This window comes from Mya arenaria, chromosome 3 (genome assembly GCF_026914265.1).
Source record: "Mya arenaria isolate MELC-2E11 chromosome 3, ASM2691426v1".
Taxonomy (NCBI): domain Eukaryota; kingdom Metazoa; phylum Mollusca; class Bivalvia; order Myida; family Myidae; genus Mya; species Mya arenaria.
In genome coordinates this window covers 66647315-66673060 of record NC_069124.1, presented here as the reverse complement: position 1 = coordinate 66673060, position 25746 = coordinate 66647315, and the positions used below count along the sequence as shown (strand labels likewise).

General features: G+C 34.7%; 2 protein-coding genes across 4 annotated transcripts; one reads left to right on the top strand and one right to left on the bottom strand.

Moving 5' to 3' along the window:
* Nucleotides 1-1503: 1503 nt before the first annotated feature.
* On the bottom strand, nucleotides 1504-11972 carry LOC128227519 (ribosomal RNA-processing protein 8-like). Of its 2 annotated transcripts, none has more exons than XM_052938149.1 (6): nucleotides 11923-11972; nucleotides 8419-8513; nucleotides 5115-6352; nucleotides 4388-4517; nucleotides 3215-3321; nucleotides 1504-1944 (listed from the first exon to the last, which is right to left on the bottom strand). In XM_052938149.1, exons 2-6 carry the CDS (start codon nucleotides 8497-8499, stop codon nucleotides 1737-1739), a joined length of 1764 nt encoding a protein of 587 aa, XP_052794109.1. In that variant the 5' UTR covers nucleotides 8500-8513; nucleotides 11923-11972; the 3' UTR covers nucleotides 1504-1736. The 2 variants fall into 2 exon arrangements, with proteins under 2 accessions (XP_052794109.1, XP_052794110.1); XM_052938150.1 differs by having other exon boundaries at nucleotides 11888-11963.
* Nucleotides 11962-25504, top strand: LOC128227520 (integrin-linked protein kinase-like). Of its 2 annotated transcripts, XM_052938151.1 has the most exons (10): nucleotides 11962-12308; nucleotides 17030-17195; nucleotides 18236-18428; nucleotides 18717-18993; nucleotides 19350-19471; nucleotides 21291-21412; nucleotides 21784-21855; nucleotides 22615-22714; nucleotides 22983-23113; nucleotides 24385-25504. In XM_052938151.1, the coding sequence occupies exons 1-10, from the start codon at nucleotides 12220-12222 to the stop codon at nucleotides 24535-24537; spliced, it is 1425 nt and encodes a 474-aa protein (XP_052794111.1). In that variant the 5' UTR covers nucleotides 11962-12219; the 3' UTR covers nucleotides 24538-25504. The 2 variants fall into 2 exon arrangements, with proteins under 2 accessions (XP_052794111.1, XP_052794112.1); XM_052938152.1 differs by lacking the exon at nucleotides 21784-21855 and having other exon boundaries at nucleotides 11963-12308.
* Nucleotides 25505-25746: the final 242 nt, after the last annotated feature.

The window sequence follows — 25746 nt, the reverse complement described above, 5'->3', positions numbered from 1 at the left end:
GCATAAATATAAAACTTTTGAAAAACTGTATAATATTGACCTCTTATACTAAAAATTAAAAATACTACAAATTGACTGAAAGTGACACAGACAAACCCTTCTTATAGTTACGCTAGCAAGACTGAAGCATATAGCTCTCCAGCAATAGGTCAACATAAGAAAGTCATGTTTTAACAACTATTTTAAAATCCAACCACGAGACACCCTAAATGGCTATATGTCAAGTTATTGGATTATTGGACCTTGATTCATGGTGGTTTGAACAGAATCCATGTTGCCTGCATGAAAAGAACATATGGCCCAAGTTTCATTAAAATCCTTCAAAGGGTGTAAGACAGATGGAGAGGAATCAAAATCACAGCACAAAACATTGACCTTGTACTTTAACCTTGACCTGGTGAGGGTCCAACATGGGTTTTGAATGTCCCCTTGATGAGAAAATCACGTAACCAAAGTTTTATTAAATTGTTTCAGGGTTGTAGGCAGTACGTCAACCATACTTTAGTCATTCAGTACCGAACAGTTATTTAGTTTTTAACAGTGACCTTGGCCCTAGGGACCCCATAAACTCTTCCTATTTACCAAGTTTGGTCACATAATAACTAAAATCTATCAATGACCAATATTTGTATTTATGGTTAATACCGAATTCTGTAATCTAATTGTGTGATAGCAGTTACCAACCGTGTGATGTATTAAGTCAATAGAATGAAATGTATAGAAGTTATTAGTGAATGTCCAAACTTGCCCTTAATCTTCACCTGGACACAATGAGCAGATTGTTAAGAAATTTGTTAAAGTAAACAATGTTGTTAACTTCGTCGTTGTTTACCGCTGTAAAGGTTGAATGGTTACACTAGTAATCTGCAATATTTCCAACAAGATTTGAGACAACTGTTTAGCTGTACTTGTTTCTATTTCAATCTTACAGCACATCAACAAACTTTTCACGTTTAAAAGTAAATGTCGTTGCCGTTAATCATGTTGTTAGCTTTAATCAAGTTCTGAAAAATCGGTCCAATGTGCCCTAAACCTTTAACCTAAGTTCCAAAGTCAATCCGGGGCAATAATTTGTATAAAGGATGAAATGGTGTTATGTTACCTAATTGTAAGATGGTCGTCGGTATTTGTCTGAAGTATTAAGTCAAGTGAAAAAAGGGTATAGAAGTAAAATCCCCACTTTTCCTGAAACTTTTACCTGACACAATGTGTCCTAAAACTTTAACCGAAGTTCCTAAGTCAATCAGGGGCCATAATTTGTATTAAGGATTATATGGAGTTTTAAAACACTCATTGTGTGATGTTCCTGAACAATTGTGTCAAGTATCAAGTGAATTGAATGAAGGGTAACGGAAAATGCCAGCTTGCCCTAACACTATAACCGGACGCAGACACCGACATGAGTAGTAAAAACTCCTTATTCTTTGATTAGTCGAGCTAAAAAGGGCATTCTTATGGTTACTTTGAATAGGAATAAAGATTTGCAAAAAATGAAACTAAATATAACTTTTTTGTATATTTATTATAAGTCTCCCTATAATTTCCCCAAATACATTATTCTAAAGCAGGATAAAAATATCTCACAATTACTTCTTTAACATAAAATGACAATTCTTTAAAAAATAATCAACAATGAAAACATGCATATGAAGGATAAAGCTAAAATGTTTATTTGACAACAAAATGACTTCAAGCGTTATACACTTAGGCCTGACTCAAAGAAAGTGCTACATGTACTATCTCTTCTTGTACACACAAGGCTTTAACTTGATATCTTCAGTGTTGCCTGACTTGACTGGTGAGGTTTTCATGAAGTCCATGAGCACAAACATCTTGTTGCTGTTATCCTGTTTGCGAACCTTGAAGCCCATTTTTTCAACTTGAAGCACAAATCGGCCTGGGTTGTCAAACCTGCTGGTCACCTCGGCTACAAGGAGTGTGCCACTGAAATGAGAATTTAAAGTTCAGAAACAATAACCTTCAATTTATATTAAAATCATTGATTGGTGAGACTTTCTAAGGATAGTATGAACATACCAGCTTAGCTGTCCTATCAATGAGCTACAGTGTAGACAATGAAAAATATCCCAGTTTGAGAATAAATGGGTCATATATGCTATTGAATGACCATACCTCGTTTAAGCACAATCAGCAGTATGGCTGTATTTTCATGTAACCGCTTTTTAGCTCTACTGGCCAAAGGCCAGAAGAGCTTATGCGATGGTAATGTGTACGTAGTATGTGCATCCGTGCGTCTGTAAACAATTGCTTGTGAACACGATACAGTCTTCAGTTTTGATTGTATCTCGATAAAACTTGTACAGTATCTAGATATCCATTAGAGCTCGGTTCCTTTCGAAAACCAGCAAGATCCGCCCATGAATGCCTAGATTATGGGCCATGAAAGTTTTAAAGAAATGCTTTTTATTTTTAGCCAGGTCTGCATGAGCGAATTCTATTTTTAGCCAAGTTTACATGTACATGTAAATTCAAGTCTAGAGTTAAGGGAGACAATTTGCAAGTCTAGGATTTTGAGAGACAATTTGTTTTTTGCTTTTGCAGTTGATTTTGTGAATTACTTTGCCTTTTCTTAGGCCATTTTTTAGCTTTAAGTTTTGTAGTTTGCGCATTCATCTAAACAAAATTGGTTGTGAATGTTTAAGTTATGCACCTGGTGTCATTACTGGCCACACCCAGGGTTCACAGGTTTGGTAAACATAAATCTGGAAAGGTTTGAAAATCTTTTTGTGTGTTCGTGCATCCATCTTAGCACAATTGATTGTGAATGTTTGTTGTTCAAATTGATCAATGTTGTCCTAGGATGCCCTATACTTTGACCTTTTGACCAACTTTTTTTAACTTTTAAAACTACAGACATTTTTACTATGAGTACAGTTTTGAAAGCATTTTTTTTTTGTCAGATGACTTTTACTTGGCACATATTAAAATAGTTCATGCAACTAATCTGCTTACAATACTTTCTGGGCTCAGATGTTGAACGTGCTACGTTTTCAGGTAACCCATACACAAAACATAAACTATATGTCTGTTGCCTTTTACCCATACATACATGGCTCTGGATTGATATGACCACAAAAGCCATGCCAGTAGAGCATAGGCCCTTTTGGGCTTCTTGTTTATAAATGTTTATGTACTTTTAGAAGGCACAGACAAGCTTAAAGGTCTAGATTACATTAAATGCAAGCATCTGTACCTGTGTTTGAGGATCCTGTTAGCCTCTAGCAGGTAGGAGGAGAGGTTGGTACCCATCAGAGACAGACAGAACACAGCTATGTCAACACTGCCGGGATCCAGTGGCACCTGCAGGTAAAACAGAACTCAAGAGGTAAAACAGTCACTGAAGTTTATCTGTCCTAACTCCAAATCTTGAATGTCAATAATCAAAAACATTTTAAGATGCACTATTACTCCCAAATTAAGATTTAACACATTTAATACAATTGTTTTAATATACGGATGAACAAATGTCGAAAACAATGGTTCTTATGAAGGATACTGAGTTTATTTTAAAAGAAATGTACAGAAAACACAGTATTGCTACCTTATGAGACTATAGTAGACCGCAGTATATCTTTTAGCATTTACCAATCATTTTATATTTTTGCATTTTCAGCTATTAAGTACACGGTTATAATATTGTTAATAGACATTGATACTTTCCATAAATGCAATATTTAATAAGTAGTTGAGGGTGTATTACTCAAAATTTATGTTTGTTCTACATGTGTATGTACTGATTTTGAATAAGAGTGTCACTTTAATAACATTCCTTTTTTATGCAATGTATTTTTAGCGCATATCGCCAGGTGATTTTGTACCCAAAGGTTGGAACATTTAGGCACTGAACAATACAGCTATAACATTTACTGTTTGTTGAAATAAATATAAGTATACAAGGGGTGTTTCTTCTCCATGTACTTTTTCATGTGTTTGTGATGGAGCTCACATGATCTGACAAATGATCAAGAAGTTTCCAAACTGTACTTGTTTTTGTTTCAGACAACACAGTTACATTTACTTAGCAATGCTTTAAAAAGGGAAGAAACGGTAATTACTATAATCTGTCATGGACATCCTGTGGCATGAAATGTTCATACAGGTACTAGTGGGTGGTGGAATATCTGGTACACGGCAAACTATTCTACCCGTCAATGCCATAGTATTAATTAAATGATGTTGCAAATTATATTGTCAGAATTTATTTGTTCATTAAGCATCAGAAAGTAATTTAGTATAATCCAACCATTTCGGGGTTTTAATCACCATTTTGGAATATTCTTGCACTCACCAGATATATACATTATAAAATATTGTCCAGGATTTTAGCTCCACAGTAAATAAAAAAAAGTCACCATTTTAAAATTACCTTTGACATATCACACACAGTCACATGGTCGTTAAGAGCCACTAGATCGAAGGAATGGACCTTGTTTGCTACACTTTGAGCAATCTTAGCATCACCACACCCAAAGTCAGCAATCACCAGCTTTTTAGGCCTGAATATAACATTCAAATATCAAATTTATAAATATGTTTGACAATCATGAGATGTGTTGGATTACAAATGGATTACAAATGCTACCATTTTCTGTATTACAATGTGTTAACTTTAACCATATCATTAAATATTGAAGTACAAAAGGAAAATTTTACTCGCATAGAAGTTATAAAAAATATTTAAGACTTATAAAAGTATCTGGGGTCTCTTAATATAATAATGATCAATTTTTTTACTAAAGTATGTATAAAGTGTTAAGCCCCTGTTCGTCGTACATGAGGTATACAACAGGTCTCCCACAGGAAATGAGGGGAATTTGTGTAGGGTCATAAGCTTATCATATGAAATTTAGGTGTTAAACACAATTGCATGTAATTCTAAGGATCATTTTGTAGGTTGTTGCTTGGTGGCCTTCCATTTTCTGATAATCTGAGGCCCTCAATATTGTCAGAATTTCCTGCAAAAGCCCGACATTAAATCCACAGATGTCTTACATCATCAACTGTTGTGGTTAATTCTATCTTATAATTGGATAGTCTTGAACAATTTTCCAACAACATAACAGCTTTTTGTAATCACAGTAAAAGACACCTACTTTGACTTTATCTGTTTGATGATGATGTCCACAGGGTTTGTGGGCCATTTCTCCACCTGTCCCTGGAACCCCTCATGGTACACACTGAACGCATCCCTGTCTTTCTTAAACAAATCAAGGGCCTCCTTACCAGTGCTCGTGTACAGCTGTTCATTCAGGTAGCGAAACCGTGCTGCGCTCAATCGATCCCTACTTTTTTCCAGTAATGTTTTTTCACCACTTTTACTTTCTTTCATATTTGCTTCTGTGATCCTTTTATCACTTTCGTTATGAGATATATTCTTGCTAAATTTACCTTCAATGTTTTCAGATTTATTTGAACTACTTTGCGCTCCTTGTCCTTTGGCTGATAACAAAGCATTTAGTTTTACAATGTCAAATTTGGGTTTGGTTTTACCACTCTGACTACCTGTTGTGTCCACAGGTTTAGAAATGCCTTCATTTTTATCTACATTCTTCTTCTTTTTTTTCTTTGGTTTCTTTGGTTCTGAAGAACCATTGACAGTTTTACTATGTACTGAAGCATCTTTGTCCTTGATTGCATCCTTTGTCCCTGATTTTTCCAAGTTTTCTTGTCCACTCAATTTCAATGTACTTTCTGAACCAGAATTAGTTTGTGAATTATCTTTAGAATAGTCCTTGAATTTATTCTTCTTACATTTTCTTTTCCTTTTCGTTTTACTTGAATTATGTTCAGTGGATTCCGTTTCCAGATGATTAACCTGACTAGTTTCTTGACTTGAATTGAGTGAATTACTGTTTTTACTAGCATCTTTTTGTTTTTCATCACTACTTGCTTCCATTTCATTTATTTTCTTCTGTTTCTTCTTTTTCATTTTACCTTGAGATGGCATGGACAAATGTGCATTGGTGTCATCTTTTGTACTGGTATCTCCATCATCTGAACTCTTTTTGTTAATGCCATTATGATCATTTTTCTTCTTTTTCATTTTCTTTTCAGGACTGCATCCACTCTTGTCGCCAGTGTCTTCAACATACCTTTTCCCTGTACTTTTCCCCAATTTTAATCCAGGGTTTATGTCAATTTTTGTTTTAACACTACTATTTTTATTCATTTCATGATTCTTGTTTTCTGTCTTCACTATCCCCGTCTGTGCTGTACTATCATTCTTTATCTTTTCCTTCTTAGAACCCATAACTGTGTTAGCACCAACAACAGCAGGGTGATCTGAACTGGCAACATCTCTGTGTTTTCTTTTCTTCGCTTTGTTTAATCTCTGAAATAAAAAATGAATTGATCACAATTAATTTGTCCATTCTGTAATCTGCAACCTTAGTAATTTACTTCCCCTTTTCATAAGTAGTCAGTAATGATGTTCCCATGATCGATTATAATTGAAAATGAATTGGTTGGGCCTGAAATCAATTGTATTTGGTTATAATTGATCATAATTTTTTTTTTTTTTAAATATGAGTTAGTGTTCAAATGTTATCTTTAACAAAATGGCTGATGAAAGCACAATGAGCAAGAAAATGAACTATTTTTTATACAACAACACTTAATAACATCAATCATAGACATATAAAGGTATATGCATATCATGATTAAGAGTTTAATACTGTACATGAATAAAACTTCAATTCAGGTACTATCTAGTATTTAAAAAAAAAATGATTGTACTATCGATAATCAGTTACTTGAGTGGAACCATTTATCGATAGTAAAATTGGAACTGATTCCCACCACTAGTAGTAAGAGCTACAGATAATGGTCGATATTGCCGTAAATACACTTCAAAATGCCTCAATTACAATATTAAATCTATATTCAATCTATCAAATTGTGCTTTTAGGATCAAGCATTTGTAAATTACATGCATGTTTGCACTTCAATGTGCCAGTTGACATACACAATTTCCATAACACTTTATTGATTGAAACTAAGGTGTACACTACACTTTACGAAATTACATATGGGCATACCCTTTTAAGTAAAAAAAGTTATCTTTGCTCTAAATGGTAACCCAGTGATTCAGAAAAAGGTGATAAATGACAATACACATACAGTTATACATGTATTAAGTGGCTGCTTAAGACATGTGACTACTTAATCCAGGTGGAAAATTAACACCACTTCAGTTTCTTTAAACAGAGGTCTATTACCAGTATATATCTTTCAAATGACTCGCACATCAATTACATTGTATTCATATCATCTATTGTTGTTGTGTTATCATTTTATTGCTTACCATTAAGACAGATTGTGAGTACATGCATCTTTTTGATGAAAACTTGAGAAAGCTGTCTCAACACTCTTGTAGGGATTCAGCTAAGGAGTTATGGAAGGGTGCTTGACCCTGTCCTTTTTAGAATTAATTGATTAAGATAATAAAATATTTCTTTTGTTTTGATTAAAACATATTATTATTATTATTATTATTTTTATTATTATTACATGTATGTATACATGTAAAAGTACAAACAAACTTTACATACTTGGCATTCAAACCTCACATTAATTCAATTAAGCACACTTTCTACTATTGTCTGTCAAATTCATAAAGTTCCCAGTTCTTCCTAATGTGCCCTTTTCTCCCTTAGCACCCTGTTCCTCTTCTGTAGCATCCTGTCCCACTTCTGTAGCACCCTGTCCCTGTTCTGTATCACCCTGTCCCTCTTTTGTATCACTCTGTCCTTCTTCTGCAGCACCCTGTCCCTCTTCTGTGGCACCCTGTCCCTCTTCTGCAGCACCCTGTCCCTCTTCTCCAGCACCCTGTCCCTCTTCTCCAACACCCAGGCCCTCTTCTCCAGCATCCGGTCCCTCTTCTGCAGCACCCAGACCCTCTTCTGCAGCACTCTGTCCCTCTTCTGCAGCATCCTTTCCCTCTTCTGCAGCACCCTGTCCCTCTTCTGCAGCACCCTGTCCCTCTTCTGCAGCACCATGTCCCTCTTCTGCAGCACCCAGTCCCTCTTCTGTATCATTCTGTCCTTCTTCTGTATCACCCTGTCCCTCTTCTGCAGCACCTGTTCCTCTTCTGCAGCACGCTGTCCCTCTTCTGCAGCACCCTGTCCCTCTTCTGAAGCACCCTGTCCCTCGTCTGTAATACCCTGTCCCTCTTCTACAGCACCTTGTCCTCTTCAATACCTGGCTCTAACCCTACTCTCGTTTCTGGGCAACATTAAATTAAGATTAGCCCCAGTCAGACATGGCTTATTGTGGGATGAATTGCATATATACTAAACAACAAATTGGCCGAATGTTGCTTGGTAACTTTTTCAATAACCTCAAGTTATGAAATCATTGTTTCACTGTCAACAATAGTAATTTTTTTCTGTGACATACCTGTGCTGACTTTTCAAACAGGTTACTGGCAAGCTGTTCTGCCTCTCCCGATACATCCCAACTTTCACACTCAAAATCCATTGGAACTGCTTAACCTGGAAAAGAGAATCCTTGTGTTAAATCTATTGCAGTTGTGGATTTGTAAATCACTCAACTTTAACATATCAATTCTGACAATTATAACCAAAAAACAGTCAAGACTTTGAAACCAGATTTATATAGAAGTAAAAGAATGTCTACTTTGGGGAGGTGGAGAGGGTCCCAGGTTAAATCACTAGTCAGATCGCACCATGCCAAAGAGCATGGAAATTTTTAGAACTTAATCCTGATTAAACCACGGAAAATTGTCTAAAATCAAAAATATGCATAAATTTCTCTGTTTTATACATATTTTATTTATTAATCATTTTAATTTGTTATATTTGTATCAAATCACAATATATTTTAGTATATCAGGCTATAAAAGGTTATAATAAGAACAACAAATAGCATTTAACAGTTTATTACATACTTTTGTTAAATACATAATACATACATTATATATAAGTCTTGATAATGTTTGGATAGACACTGTGTGAACAATACACTCACTAAAATTTAAAAGAGACCCATACAGAGAAAGATTCATCAATAGCTCAAATAAATGTACAAGTCAAACAATAGGCAATTACATATTTGGAGCAAATCACTTAACTATATCTCATGGAACCACTATCTTATATAATAACCTATAATAATTGGTCCAATTTGTTCATTACTAAATAGTAAATATGAAACCGACAACATTAACTTGTTGCATATCATTAAAACGTATTTTTTCTTTACAAATTGCACAAAACTTTTAACTGCACTTCACAACATAATATATGTTTTCGTAGGTAAATGCACCTTCCAGATAGACAAGACTTTTAGTCTATTATGCACCAGTGAAATGCAACAGTTTGCGGGATTATACCAGCAGTTTGTCCCTGAAGGACAGGGATTTTACCTGGGATTGGCTGGACCGATAGTCAAAGTCCCCACTTTTCCCTGGACCTGGGGGACCATGGTTACAACTAGAAATGTGTCCATAGGACACGGATGCCCCCACTTCGGTTTTTTGTCACAGAAAATAAGCCATAATGATTTTTGAAGTATTTTTGGCAAAAAAGGGCCGTAACTCCTAAATGACTAAAGCGATTTCCATGACTATCGAACTTGATCAAGATATTATGGTCACAAACATGTGTTTAAAGTTTGGTGAGGATTGGACAAACAGTTTTCAAGAATTAGATCGGAAACAATCTTCGGGACGTATTTTTCAAGTATTTTTTTTGCAAATAAAGGGCCGTAACTCCTAAATGACAAAAGCGATTTCCATGGCTATCGAACTTGATCAAGATATTATGGTCACAATCATGTATGTAAAGTTTGGTGAGGATTGGACACATACTTTTCAAGAATTATATTGGAAACATATATTTTTGAAGTATTTTTGGCAAAAAAGGGCCGTAACTCCTAAATGACTATAGCGATTTCCATGACTATCGAACTTGATCAAGATATTATGGTCACAAACATGTGTTTAAAGTTTGGTGAGGATTGGACAAACGGTTTTCAAGAATTAGATCGGAAACAATCTTCGGGACGTACGTACGTACGTACGTACGTACGGACAGACGTACGTACGTACGGACAGACGTACGTACGGACAAGGGCAACCCTATATGCCGCCACTTTGTGGGGGCATAATTAACTAGTGCATTATAGCTGTCTTTTTCTAATGCACCAGTTAATTGTAACCACGGCCCCCCAGGTCCGGGGGTATACCTGGGATAGCCGGGGAAATAGGCCGTGTTTTTCCCTTTCAGGTGGCCCCGCAGTGCCGGGTGAATGAGGTGGTTTTGTCTTCGCTTTAAATATAGCAGGGAATCACCCTTACCTAGGGTCCCTGGGGTGCAGGGGCATTTGGCGGGGATTTAACCATCTGTTCGTCCCCGCAGGGAGGGGATTTTATCCGGGTTGGCTGGACCGAAAGTCCCCGCTATTCCCCAGACCTGGGGGTGGGGGGGTGGGCGTGGTTACAATTGACTGGTGCATTAGCCACAATAATGCGCGTATAGGGAACTTTTTTTAACATTTGGATATTCAGTTTGATCCCTAAACGCCACAAGTTTGATTCAAACCAATGCAAAATATATTCTTCAACTGTAACTCCACAATATTTAACGCTGCATTGTTAAATAAAAACACAAAAGTTAAACATAAATTATTTTTAGCCAATACCTTTCTCTTATTACACTTAAGTGTTTTATGAAACACAAATTTAGATCAATCTGTCAACAAAGCATCGCCTTTTTTAGTTCTGGCTTCCATAACTTAAATGTTGATATTTATTTTTTTGATGTTTACAACACATTAAAGTTATGGCGTAACCCCCATATAAAAGTCAACCAGAATCAAATGAGTATGATGACGCAATTGAATGACTCTGCAATCACATGACCATGATGACGTCGCTGGATTTTATTTATAGCATCGGATTCACATTGTTCATTTAGTTGAAACCAATTGCAGTAAGGTTAAAAATACCTTTTGATAAGTAAAAACAATTAATTATTCCAAATTTGTTATTAGTTATTTACTTATTATTCGAAAAGGAAAAAATAACAGCAAAATAAATACTACATGTGTGAGGTAGGATGTAGGTCACATGGGTATTTTCTGAAAATCTTGTTATCACGTGACTAAATTTGAATACAACTATGACCTAGTTAAGGAATGCTTATAATCAGATTTATTAAAATGATAAATTAACTATCTATAAAGCGTTTTTTTTGTTTGTTTTGAAAATGTGTTTGTGAACTACATTTTATTTCATTTACCTGAAGATATAGTTATTTTGTCTGTCCAATGCATACAGATGAAATAACAGCGTGACATAAAAATGTCACGAATTCTGGTAGGGTTTGGATATGGTGTTCTCTTCAGCTAACACGTCCAAAAAGGTAATATATAACGTGTTCGCTGAAGTTCTTTAGCTACGCCTTTTTTAACTATCTAGGAGGTGCCCGTTATCTTTCCGCTCAATACACTTAGCCCTGAGATCTGTCATTCTTGGCTAGGAAAACAACAAGTGGGATATGGACACGTAGAGTCGCCAACACAAAAATCGTCAAAGACCCTGAAGCAGCTGTTTATATGGACTATCTTTTCCTTTCAGGACTGGTTAGATTTCCGTTGATGCGGAATTGGTTCATAAGGGGCAGTCTTTCATAGAATTTTCAAGTGTATTTTAAGATGGAATCTTAATTTTCTAGTCAAATTAAGACAAACGTTTACTTGCATGGGATAAATCTACCGATACATAAATAATAGTCACACCAGATACTGGATAATGTGAAATTTACAGTAAATAACTGATATCAGGTGATAAATTGGTAATTTTAAGTAATAAAAAACATAAATTTAACTTAAAGTCAATGCATACCGTCTGCCAAAACTGAAATATTGCTAAAAACCGACCTTTCCTTTTTCGTTAAACAGTACACATGGGCGCAGCCATATTGGTTCAGGGAATTGTGGGATATGAACTCTTCAATGGCCATTTCGGGGATTGTCAAAACTTGGTGAATTATTTTGCCTTTTGATGGCGTTTCGAACCTAAGAACATTTTTCTTTTCACCCATTTGATTAAAACTGTAATAAAATTTGTGTCTACCAATAATAACAGTTGTTTTATCTGGAGAGATGTGTGAGAAATAAGTAAATCTCTGATAGAAGGTCAATACAGGGACTGTTTTGGTTTTGACAGCTCAAATTATGGATGATATTTTTTCTAAAGTCCGGGAAGGAAGCGCCTTCCACGTCCGTGTGTGGTTAGACAACACGGAGAATGATCTAAATCAAGGGTAAGTGTTTATTTTCCCATTTTAGAAATCTCGTTACTGACAATTATCAGAAATGGTAAAAGCCTGATATGTCCACAGTTTTGATAGTCATAGACTCATACCAGTAGGCGAGTAGTTCTTGGACACTTTTAGAGGTTTTATCGATAAAGTATCCTTATTTTAAAAGAAATATGATATTCCAATGTATATAACAAACTTCAGCTCTTCTTATATTGAAATAATGCAAAATCAAATGAAATTATACAACTTAAATCCATTCTCATAGGCTCCAAATGTGGTGCTCAAAAGGGGTTAAATTTTAGTTCGACAAAAGTAGTTCTCGGACACTCCCTTAAATGATCAACAAAACCGGGAAACATGCGCTGAAGTGATTTTTTTATTTAATATATTTAAAAGTGGAATTTTCAAACCAGTAGGTAATGTATATCTTATTATTTTTCATTAAAAACTCATCTAATTGTACATGTAAACATATTACATGAAGCCCATAAAAATGACATAAATGGTATCTATTTTTAGCATATGTGTACTGTAATGCAAACGCTCTACTTAACATAAATATTTTAGTAAATGCAGATGGTTGTCTGCGTCAAAAAAGGAAGTGTACCAAACAAATTGTTAAATCTAACTGTTGCCCGTATCTTAAGTTGTGCTTTTTGCGCATGCGCACTACAATTGTGATTCCAAGCGGAGGTAAAATGTGATTTTGCAAACAACTGGAAACTTTTGGAATTTATCATCTTATAATCCTTACCTAATGAAAAGATTTGGTACCTGCTGAAACTTTTCAAACACCTGATTGATTTAAATCATGTGCTTGATATGTAACCTCCAAATTGAGGCGAAAATCTCGAGTGTCCGAGAACTACTAGTGTCCGAGAACTACTCGCCGACTGGTATAGTCTTATAGATGTATCAAGTTATGATAGCCATATAGATGTATCACAGTTTTTATAGATGTATCACTGTTATAATAGCCATATAGATGTATCACAGTCCTAAAAGCCATATAGATGTATCACAGTTTTAATAGCCATATAGATGTATCACAGTTTTAATAGCCATACTGGTACATATGTATCTCAGTTTTAAAAATCATATATATATGTATCACAGTTTTAGTAGCCATAACATTGTATCACAGTTTTAATAGCCATATATATCATGTATCACAGTTTTAATAGCCATAACATTGTATCACAGTTTTAATAGCCATACAGATGTATCTCAGTTTTAAAAGCCATATAGATGTATCACAGTTTTAATAGCCATAACATTGTATCACAGTTTTAATAGCCATATAGATGTATTCTAGTTTTAATAGCCATAACATTGTATCACAGTTTTAATAGCCATATAGATGTATTCTAGTTTTAATAGCCATAACATTGTATCACAGTTTTAATAGCCATATAGATGTATTCTAGTTTTAATAGCCATAACATTGTATCACAGTTTTAATAGCCATATAGATGTATTCTAGTTTTAATAGCCATAACATTGTATCACAGTTTTAATAGCCATATAGATGTATTCTAGTTTTAATAGCCATAACATTGTATCACAGTTTTAATAGCCATATAGATGTATTCTAGTTTTAATAGCCATAACATTGTATCACAGTTTTAATAGCCATATAGATGTATCACAATTTTAATAACCATACAGATGTATCACAGCCATATGATTATATATATGTTTCACAGTTTTGATAGCCATAAAGGTGTATCAGCTGGTAATGTTGGTAATGCCATTTTAAGTTCTGGGGTACATTGCTTTAAGTTGTTGGCTATTGAGTGCTTTCTGATGAAAGTACATGTACACTGTTCACTACACTAGCTGCTGCTCAATCTGATAAAAACTTGTATCCTCCATATGTTTCCACAAGTACTTAAGTCAGAATGCAGTATTGCTTTAATAATACATTGAATTCACACATCATATAAGTAACCTCATGAGATCCAGTGTGATAGGTTTCCATTGTGTGCCTCCTTTTGGAATCTGCAATGCCAATAGCATGATATCAAAGACATTTTCAAAGAGGAAATCATCTGGGATACTTACAACTGTCAGCACCTTGTACCCTGGCAAAAATATTTTAAGTTGGAAATTCTAATCAAGACATTTTAATCATATAATGGTTCAGGTCATTTTTGAACCAATAAGATGTTAGTATTTCTCAAAATATTTGTCTTTTAAATTCCATTTTCATTGACACTTTATGTGCCGTACTTATTACCTCAAGTTGAAACGTAATGGTTTGTCTGATTATTTTGTGACATTTTTGTCATACTTCTATAAAAATATACAGTGCTGTTAGATTTATGAAGGTATTTGCCATACTGTGATTTGGCATAAATATGTATGCATATGATTAAGCTTGTCCGTTAGTCAAGGAGCACAAGTCAACATATATTTTTGCCTGTTAAAATTATTATAAAACAATGGATATGTTATCATTAGTTTAAGATTCATATTCTGGTATGGGAATCATCTTAAACTGTTCTTAATTGAAACATTTTGTCATGGCTGCAAAAATGGCACATGCTTTTTTTTCTGAATACAATAACCACAATAACAATAAGGACAAACTGATAATAAAGGCGGCAAAGTGAATATAATTATTAATGTAAAACTTGTTTTAATGACAATTTCTCTCTGCCATTGAACAAAGAAGAAAACACCTTGTCAAAAACTGATAGTCCACATGAATCAATATTGATTCAATTTCTTATGCGTACATATTTCAATAGTAGGGGCAACAATTTTTCAACCACTATATATATACGTAATCATTTAATTGGATGTCATTATGAAATTCAAACGTTTGCCTAGCTGCGTAAAGCTTGAACGATTTATTTCCATAAATAATTAAAAATAAGCAATAACCTATTACTAATGATGCACTTTACCATTGCACTATCAATATGAATAAAAGATTCACCTCATTACCAGTCTTCTGCATTTATTAGTATACTGAAAGTTTCATGATCACTTGCGTTCAAATCCTCATATTATTGACATCCAGCTATCACTCAGTGATGTATGTAAGTTTTCAGCAATATTTAATTGCTGGCAATGCTCTTATGACCTTATTAAAATTTGGATTTTTTGGAATGCCCTATCACTGAACTTTATATATATATTTTCCAAATAATTCCTACTGTGTCACCAGTAGATGTTATGAGTTATATGCTTTTATTCATTCATGTTCTATGTTGACACTTAATAGTAATGTATACATATGTATAGTCATTTGTTGAAAAACAAACATTTAAATATCACCCTTTTTCAAATGAAATCATATAGTAGCAATGAGTGGGCTACTTATAACTTGCTAATTTTAAAAATAATATTCAAATGAGCTCAGTAAACCTGTAATATGAACTGGTATAAAAATAATATAAAATGCAATGTATGTACTCCTGTGATGATCTAAGGTTGAACAATGGTTGTCAGTGTGTGGGGAGAAATATGCTATTTCCTGAGTGTTGTATGAGTCATCCCCCAGGTATTTCACCACTGGTTGCAGTCAGCTGCTGAGTCTGTGTATTGTATAGCGGTCTGCCAACCCCAATTCATGTACCTGGATAAATGGCTTATGTTCAAAGTTGTTCTCATTTCCAGGAGTAATAATTTGACTGTCTTGTAATAAAACTGTTCTAATAATAATTTTAGCCTTCTAAGCAGGTGCAATTGTATTCCCAAGAACATATTAAACAGAAGTAGATTGTTTTGTGTATAACCAGTGTAGCTGATACATTATTCACTGAGGAAAAACAATGATGTTTAAAGGTCATTGAACCAACTATGCATGTTTTCATTGTGAACAGTTTCCCCGTAAGCAGATATATATATATATATATATATATATATATATATATATTGTTCTTTCGCTTTTCTATGAAAGATGAGGAAGAAAAGCTCTGACTTTAAGATTGATTTTATAATTTGATCAATGTTTTCAACAAAATGACCTAAAGTTACTTTTTAATGATAATATATAATTTAAAAATTGATGCAAAAAGATTGATGTCCATGTTTCAGTATCATACCAACTGGACTTTGTAATTGTATCTTGGTCATTATTATTTGTATATTATTTATACACAAAAACCTAAGTTATGCTTTTCTATTTGTGAAAGTCAGCTTAATATCTAACAGAAAAGAAATATAAGCAAAATTTAAATTTGGCTTTAATTCAATTTAATCTCCCGCTGGTTGATAAAAAGGGAAACTCAGTAACTGATACCCGCCATACATGAAATTGATAGGTACCTGGTCTGCCTACATTGAATGTTGTTTATCCACATGTATGCTTGTTGCATATCCAGAACAGATTTCATGACGTTGAAGTAACCTAGATTTTGAAAGAACATTTCAACAATATAACCTGTGTCTGTTTAAGAAAAATGATATCTATGATTATTGTAGTTTTTAACAATTGAACATTGTACATTGTAGCTGTTACCCTGTATAAAAATGTATTAACAATTGAACATTTTCATGTTGTACTTATTATCTACCATACTGTATCTCACTAAAATTGAATGCTTTATCATTATATTTATAGTATTTCTTTCTCAGGAAATGTCTCTTGAGTCTCTTTAAAAGGGCAAATAAAAAGGGTCCACATATTTTTTTGGTCCAACATACTACACTTAATGTATTAGTAAGTTTTTGTTGAAGCAAGGCTTTATGTATGTCTGTTTCTGTTTCAGAGATGACCACAGGTTTAGTTTACTTCACTGGGCAGCGAGGGAGGGCGGAACCAACATTGTTGACATGCTTATCCAGAGAGGGGCTCGCATTAATGCCACAAACATGGGTGACGACACCGCCCTGCATCTGGCTGCCAGCCATGGACACAGGGACATAGTGCTTATGGTAAAAATGTTGTTGTTTGCCCCATTTAAATATTGAAATAATTCTCGAACTTTCATCATTCATTTTTAAGTTTACCTAATTATAGACCTCAAAAATTGAGAATTGCATGGTAAGGTATAACATTTTGACTCTGGTAACCGATCGACAATACCTCTTTATGAACAAGGATATTTACCGCCGCAGAATACTTGACTATTTCCCATGAAGTGACCATCTCATCTTAAACACAAACAATTGTTTGTCAAATGAAATAAATCAAAAAATTATTACAGATATACACTTTTCTTTATACCTTTGCTTATACTATAAACTTAATATTATTTTGTAAGGTGCTCAATAAATGATGTCTTAGGAAAATACTTCTTTTTAGCAAGTGTGACATTTCTACCAAATATGGTTATCAATTGTTCATAGCTTTATTGTGAAATATTTTTATACATATATCATGCATTCAGAAATGAAAAGCATATTCACTAATGTAATGTAATTTCTCTACACAGTGATGTTCATATTGTAGTACATTCTTACAGTAGTACATGTAAAATATACTAGATCAAATGAATTTTTGGTGAAACACATGGAGGAACCAGCATTGACATTATGTCTATGATTTTTTAGCTGCATTGCATAATTAATTTCTGTCTTGATGAGGTACCAGGTACTAAAATTGTACCCCATTGCCCACCCGTAACCGGCTCCCAGGTATCCCTATCCAGGCCCTTATTTCCGCATGCTAAAAATTATTTTAAATGTATTCATGAAAAGAAAATATTCTAATAATTGTTCCTTTCTAACATTTTTCTTTTACCCATGGATTTGTTGGACACCGTAATATATATAGCTAATTAAAGGAAGGATGTTTGATGCTAGAAATGTTTCGTAAGTCATCATAAAGAGAAAAAATGACAATTACATATCTTTAATCTTCCGAAAAATATAAAAGTTAGTGTGACAGGCAGTGTTACAGATCAAAGTAAAAAAGCTTTTGAGCTTTACCATTATCATAAACATCAAGATTCAAATATAAACCATTTTTGCAGTTAATGCACAACAAAGCAAACATCAATGCCATCAATGAACATGGGAACACCCCACTCCACTACGCCTGCTTTTGGAACCAAGATCTAGTGGCTGAAGACCTCGTCAATAACGGGGCACTTGTGGCAATGGCTAACAAGTTTGATGAAACACCACTGGATAAGGCAAAAGATTACCTTTCTAAGAGATTAAAAGGTGAGTGATAGTATAGTGGCTTAGCCTTCATCCAAGTGTTTCCAGATTCTATGAGTAGCAGTCTAGACTCTAGTATTGAATCTAAATATGTTTTAGCTATGCCTACGGGTATGTGCATCATGATCCTATTTGCATTGTTTTGTATAATGGCTGTTATTCTATTCCAACTGTTATAATACCTTTTCAAGCAAATCTTAGTGCAAGCTGAGCAAAAGAAAAAAAAATATTTTGAAGATTTGATATTTTGTAATAAATAATTTCTAAAAGTATGACTATATCTCTCCCTAGAACGAGCAGCATCACTGGGTCAAGACCTTCAGAAGATCCCGTTCAAGGATCGCAGCTGGCTCGGGTACAAGACAAGGAGTCGTGATGCCCTCCTCTCCCGACACACAGGCATCAACATTGATCAGCTCCAGCTGAATGGTCACATGGCCACAACCCACTCGGGAGAGGTGTGGCGTGGCCTCTGGCAGGAGAACGATATTGTTGCTAAGGTGCTTAGTCTTCGAGAGTGTACTGTACGTAATTCACGGGACTTTCAGGAGGAGTTTCCCAGACTCAGGTTAGCAGTGTTGTCCTTCATAGATTAAAGATTGAAGTTATTCTAGTTTTGGTATTTGATTCAATGATAATATGAGCCTAAAACTGTTTTATTATAAGAATTTTCTAGACAAAGTTCATTGCATTGTAGAAGTAAGAAGTGGTATTGCAAATACCGATACCTTGTGCAGTATTTCTACAATTCTTTACTATTCACTGTTAGAATTGACTACTTGTTTGTTAAAGATTTCAAACCTAAATTTCTTTAAAATATGAAACTTAAATTAGATACTGAATTCAGAAGTAGTCTGTTTCTATTGGATGCCACATTTTGAATTCTGATGCGCATATTCTATATCATCGTTCGTTTTTTTAAAGAATTTTCAACCACCAAAACATCCTGCCTGTACTGGCCTGTTGTAACCAGCCTCCCAATCTTGTGGTCATCTCACAGTTCATGCCATACGGATCACTCTTCAACGTCCTACATGGAGAAACTGGTAAGATTTTTACCAGAATGTTTTTATGAATGGTAGGTACAATGTAGTATTGAATAAAGTAAAATTGCATATATATACTAATATAGTAAGATATACAGTGATTTTAAAGTAGGGATGCAAACAAATGGCAAAATTGATATTCGAATATTCGGTAATTCTTTCGATCTAATATTCGAATATTCGATGATCAAAATGAATATTTAAAAAATGCAGTAAACTACAATAAGTATTCGCTACAGATATAGCTGGGGCTTTTGTCATAGTTGGTACACGCGACGGACGCTGATTTTCCCCCAAATTAGCCCCTGCAATTCCCTATTTACAGAAAATAAATCCAACAAAAAGCCAAATATTCCTAACAAACAAAAACCCTAATTAATTTCAATTTAACAGCATTTGTATTTGTAAACTAGGCCATGATTGTAAATTTTCGGTTGAATATCGTGATGCACCAACAGATGGTCGTTCTGTAGGACGCGCAGCCTCGTTCTGGGATTGATTTCTACTAAGCATAACTATAGAAACACCAGACCTACTCGGGAATTATTTCAATAATAAAACAAAAATAACCCTGAATTTTGACTCATCTACTGTACAACAATGTCCTAAAATGCTATTCTATACAGTTACATTCTATAGCATGAGCGTACGTTATGTTGAAACATGGAAAACAGTTTAGAGCACGAAACCAGCACATGTCATTCATATAATTACGGCGATTATTGTACAGTTAAATTGGCAGCCATGACAACACTTTGGTAGCTGTTTCCGTATATCATTTATTGACATGGTCATTAAAATTTACCGAAAATAATTGAAACTTGTTTGATGTCATTTGTCTAATAGCCAGATGTCGTAAAATTAAGGGTACTGTTTACTGTCCCCGACGATGTGTTCCTTATGTGACGCGTGTATAGTGTCATCACGTTCACGCCTCTGGCATTAGGGACCAATCGTTGTAAAAACAATGCAAGCGAATATATACAACAACACAGTTGTATGGAAAAGGTTTTTTAATCAAACAAAAAACATCGAATATTCGAATACCGATTTTGACATTAGAATATTAAACGTTCGATCGAATATTCGAATATTCGTTTGCATCCCTATTTTAAAGTCATATTGTTGTGTACATGTACCATAAACTCTGAGGATATTTTTATGATCAAATTTGAGTAAAGCTGAAGAGAATTGTTTCTAAAGTAAATTTTAAGTTTGTCTTATTAAAATGGACTCGTTCATCGTTTGTAAAATGCAATTCATTTTTATTTATTAGAAAATAAAGTGTGGTAAATCATTAAGAGTGTTAACACTAAGATACTGACTGCGGGAACCCTTTTACGAATGATGATATATGCTCAAATATTGTCTTTCAAGTCCATGAATTTGAATAGCATTACTTACGTGCTTCAACATAAAAGCTGTAGCGTGATTGGTTAATTGAAAGAAGCACCTGATGCTAGCAATGTTTTTAATAAAGCTTTAAATTTCCATCAACTTTGTATGAGTCTCTGTGGTCGAGTGGATGAAGTACAGTTTTCTTTTTTTTTCTTGACTATTGCGTTGTCGGTTAATTCCCCACTAATACTAGGTTGTTTTATTAATACTTTTATTACATTTTTTCTGCTTTTCTGTATCAAAGAGGAGAATAATCATATTATGAGTGTTTTCTTATGCATTACCAGGAAAATACTTGTTTTGTGCCAAAACATGAGGGAGTCCCTTTATAGTAACAGTTTCAGGTATTTTTGTTCATAGATTCCAGTATGTTAAGCTCCAGGATTGTTGTTACGGTGAATTTCATTTCCTTTATAAACAGGTATAGTGGTAGACCAGAACCAGGCATTGCGGTTTGCCATCGACATTGCCCGGGGCATGGAGTTCCTGCACACCCTGGAGCCCATGATACCTAACTTTGTCCTCACCAGCAAACATGTCATGGTATGATGTAACCTCTAGCACTGTTAGGTGGTGGATTTTTATTTGTTGAAAATAGTTAACATTATGCTAGAAATACTTAGGTTGTTGAATCTGGTGATTTTTAAATACAAATAACTAAATATCAGAGCAGTAGGTTACTTCACTTTAACATTCACATTGCATACAGTATTGAAAAGTACTTTTTCTTTAAACAAGTTCCACTATGATTTTGATCAATTTCAAGGAAACAATATATATATGTTTGTGTTTATACTATAAAGAAATATACTGCTGATACTATAATGTATTTTCAGCATCAAAAATGGAATTTTAGTATTAGAAATATTTGAAGAAACCTTTCAGTGAGTTTAGTTGCTAGCTTTGCCTTCTAGATTGATGAAGACCTGGCCAAAATTAATATAGACGACCCCAAGTATCGGTCACCTGAGGGTACAATTATCGGGGTAAAGGGAATGCCATGTTTGAAGCATCCATTTGAACTAGACTGTACTGCGAGTGTTACATCCCTTGAATCATTTTGACCATCTCTCTGCATTGACCAATCCTCATTACCATTGTCATCAATTTCATCATCACCAGTCATTTTTCTACCATCACAGTATATAAGAGTGTCCACAGTTTAGTACCTATAGTGTTTGATGTTGATAGCCCGATTCTGTTGTTGAAAATGAATTGATAATTTAACAAAAGTTACAGCCCTTACTAACACATTTAGGTAGATATTATTATTCCTACATATTATGAGTATAGCAGAGGAAAGTATTTAATATTTGTTTACGTGCTTTCAGTTTATAGTGAAATTTAAGCATTGAATTTCTGCAAGTTTCATTTTGAATTATTTTCTTCATGATTGTATATGTTTATTTGGTTGATGCATGTTTTTTTTCAGTTTTATATTGCTTTAAAGGTTTTGTTTGATAAAGGCGTTATGTTGATATAAGAAGACTGTAAAATACATGCTTCGCTGTGCATGATTTAATGCAGAGAATCTTATTGTCTTATGGAATTTTTATATGAAATATGAGATTAAGATTTTTACTAACAATTCTTTACTTGTCCTTTGTTAGTTTGGTTCCACGTTCTTATGTCTGCCTAAATGAAAAAATTTACGGTAACTTACACAATTGATTTTGATTTTAACACGAATACATTTTGCCACTTTATTGACACCCCCTGATTACCTGCCCCTGTATTTAACCCAGATTGATGAGGACTTGACGGCCCGCATCAACATGGCTGATTACAGCTTCTCCTTCCACGAGAAAGGCAAACTCTACTCCCCCGCTTGGATGGCTCCGGAAGGTAGGTGGAAAGTGGGACAATTCTTGTGTCATTGCTTTACAGTGATGAGTGTAATACAAAACTGGTGAGTCCTGTTTGGCACTGGTAAACTTTAAGAGTTACATAAGTGTAGAATGCCATTTAGTCACATTGTATAGGAGTAAGTGACAATGAAACTAATTTCCGATTCTTTTATAAAATTTCCTTCAGATGAATAAAACAGACATTTTATCATTAAGTGTTGTATGTCTAAATGCCTTACACACATGTGTTTGATTTGCTTGTATAGCCATGCAGAAGAGGCCCGATGAGATCAATGTGCGAGCTTCCGACATGTGGAGTTTCGCTATTCTGCTGTTCGAGCTGGAGACACGGGAGGTGCCCTTTGCCGACCTCACATCCATGGAGATTGGCATGAAAGTATGACTTAAACAAATATTATCAACAGGGTTGTTTTTTTGATAACTGCAGTTTATTCTATTTCAAGAAATCCTTTTTCAGTCACTTTTATATAATCTATGAAAAACATTGAACAAAATTAACATATAGCTATTACCAGATTGATTTGCCCTCATCTGACATCCTATATTGAAAACAAGAAATGTCATGAACATTACTGATGTACATGTATCCTATTTTTTTTTACAGCTCAACAAACCATTAGTGTAAATGACATACACATAGTATTTAGTTTTTGTCATTTTCTTTTGGTAGTGTAACGGTAGTATTCATTTTTTACTTCAGTATATTTAGGGTTTTAGCTAGAAGGTTATAGGAGCATGCTGCACCCTATTCTTTTTGGAAGCACCCTTCTGCTCTCATGGAGACCAGAATGTGCACCCTCCTGCCTTCGAAGAATTCAAAGCTTAAGATAATCAGAGATTTCTTTTGTTTTGACTAAAACTTGAAATGTCATTATGAATTCAAACAAACTATACATTTTTGGTAGTTGAAACCTAATATTTCTTCAAATTTTTAACATTTTCTATGAAATTAATAATGCTTTAATTATTCACTGCCCATCAAATTGTGACCTTTTGTCCCTCAGCACCCTGTCCCTTTTCTGTTGCACCCTGTCCTTTTGTCCCTCAGCACCCTGTCCCTTTTCTGTGCACCCTGTCTTTTTGTCCCTCAGCACCCTGTCCCTTTTCTGTTGCACCCTGTCTTTTTGTCCCTCAGCACCCTGTCCCTTTTCTGTGCACCCTGTCTTTTTGTCCCTCAGCACCCTGTCCCTTTTCTGTTGCACCCTGTCCTTTTGTCCCTCAGCACCCTGTCCCTTTTCTGTTGCACCCTGTCCTTTTGTCCCTCAGCACCCTGTCCCTTTTCTGTTGCACCCTGTCTTTTTGTCCCTCAGCACCCTGTCCCTTTTCTGTGCACCCTGTCTTTTTGTCCCTCAGCACCCTGTCCCTTTTCTGTTGCACCCTGTCCTTTTGTCCCTCAGCACCCTGTCCCTTTTCTGTGCACCCTGTCTTTTTGTCCCTCAGCACCCTGTCCCTTTTCTGTTGCACCCTGTCCTTTTGTCCCTCAGGACCCTGTCCCTTTTCTGTGCACCCTGTCTTTTTTAAACCCTGGCTTAAACTCTGTTATATTGTTGTACACACACAGTAGTAGATAAGATGAAGAAATTAAGCATGGAATTATTGGCATTCACATTTCACCAAGGTCAAACAATTTTATGTCATTTTTTTCAGGTTGCGTTGGAAGGACTGCGTATCACTATCCCGCCCGGCATTTCCACCCATATTCTCCGACTTCTCAAGATCTGCATGAACGAAGATCCCGGAAAAAGGCCACGTTTCGATATGATCATACCAATCCTTGAAAAGATGAAACATGCCAGCTAAACTCTCAACCTAGCTCCTTTGTGTTCTAATTGTAGACCATCAATGCTTAAACTTCAGGTGGTTATTTGCAGACATGCAACTGTTTTCGTTTCATTTTGTTTTTTATAATTTTTGAAAGAGTCAAATTATCATTTTCTGATGACTGAAAGTGTGTGTTAATTCAAAAACTTGTATTACCAAGATAGCAAAGAAGATATATTTGACAGATTATTGTTGATAAGCAATTGTGAAAACGAAAACTGAGATAAATCTGACAGTTCTTTCACTCAAACTTTGTCATTGTAGAATAGGATATTGAAGAGCTCATTGCAATAGCCGTACGTTTGTATGGTGAAATAGTTTGATTTTTACTAGAAAAGTAGTTTTAGGTGATACCTACTACACCATTGGCAGTGTTCATATTTTAGTGGTTTTAAATAACAAAACAGTAAAATATTCTTTAAATACACCAATACTTTATAATTGTAAATACTGTATTCTGTAAAACTATCCCCCTTTTTTTATAAAGTTATCACAAGTGCCATGATATATATTTACTCTTATTTTGTGTACACATTTGTTGTTATAGGAGTGTAAATTACGGTTGTCATATTACAACTTCTAAAATATGTAGTTGGTATTCCATATTACTATAGTATGTTATCAGAAGATACTCTCCTATTAAGAGTAAACTAGGCATTCAGTCATTAAATTCAATTAGTGGTTATGCTTTTATTTCCACCAATGAGATAGCTGTAAAGATTCTGATTTGATAGTCAAGAAATCTTCTGACGAAAGTTCCATTTAGTCATTAGTTTTGATTTATTAAGATATTTGTTCATTGGGTCCGTTTTTTTCGTCAGCTAGTAAAGGGACGGTTCGTGCAAACACTCGGACAGTTATTGTTAACTTGTGCCTTGCTAAATGGGCTGTACCCGTCTAATGCCAGTCTAATGATTAAGTAAAACAATAAATAACAATCACATTACTAGTGCCTAATTTCAACAGGTCGAGAGTTATCAAATGGTGTAGTCGTTTGACTGCGCACCCAAATGAGCCAGGTGTTCAAGTCCTACAAGGGGCTAGGGCATATGTTCTTTGCCTCTCAAAAAGGCCCCAGTACTGGGTCTGCCCAGGATAAAATAATATAAGATTTTGTTGTCTTGACAATGAAGATAGAATTAATTAGTATAAACTAACTTTAAACTGACTCTCAATGTATTTTACTAA

Bases quoted from the DNA above. Each gene is read 5' to 3' on its own strand.
- LOC128227520 (XM_052938151.1), top strand. From the start codon at position 12,220: ATGGATGATATTTTTTCTAAAGTCCGGGAAGGAAGCGCCTTCCACGTC. The intron at 12,309-17,029 runs GTAAGTGTTTAT...TTTCTGTTTCAG, and splicing joins GAGAATGATCTAAATCAAGG to AGATGACCACAGGTTTAGTT. The intron at 17,196-18,235 runs GTAAAAATGTTG...CCATTTTTGCAG, and splicing joins ACAGGGACATAGTGCTTATG to TTAATGCACAACAAAGCAAA.
- LOC128227519 (XM_052938149.1), bottom strand. From the start codon at position 8,499: ATGGATTTTGAGTGTGAAAGTTGGGATGTATCGGGAGAGGCAGAACAG. The intron at 3,322-4,387 runs GTAATTTTAAAA...TTTTACCTGCAG, and splicing joins CTGTGTGTGATATGTCAAAG to GTGCCACTGGATCCCGGCAG. The intron at 1,945-3,214 runs GTACAGATGCTT...TTCTCATTTCAG, and splicing joins AACAGGATCCTCAAACACAG to TGGCACACTCCTTGTAGCCG.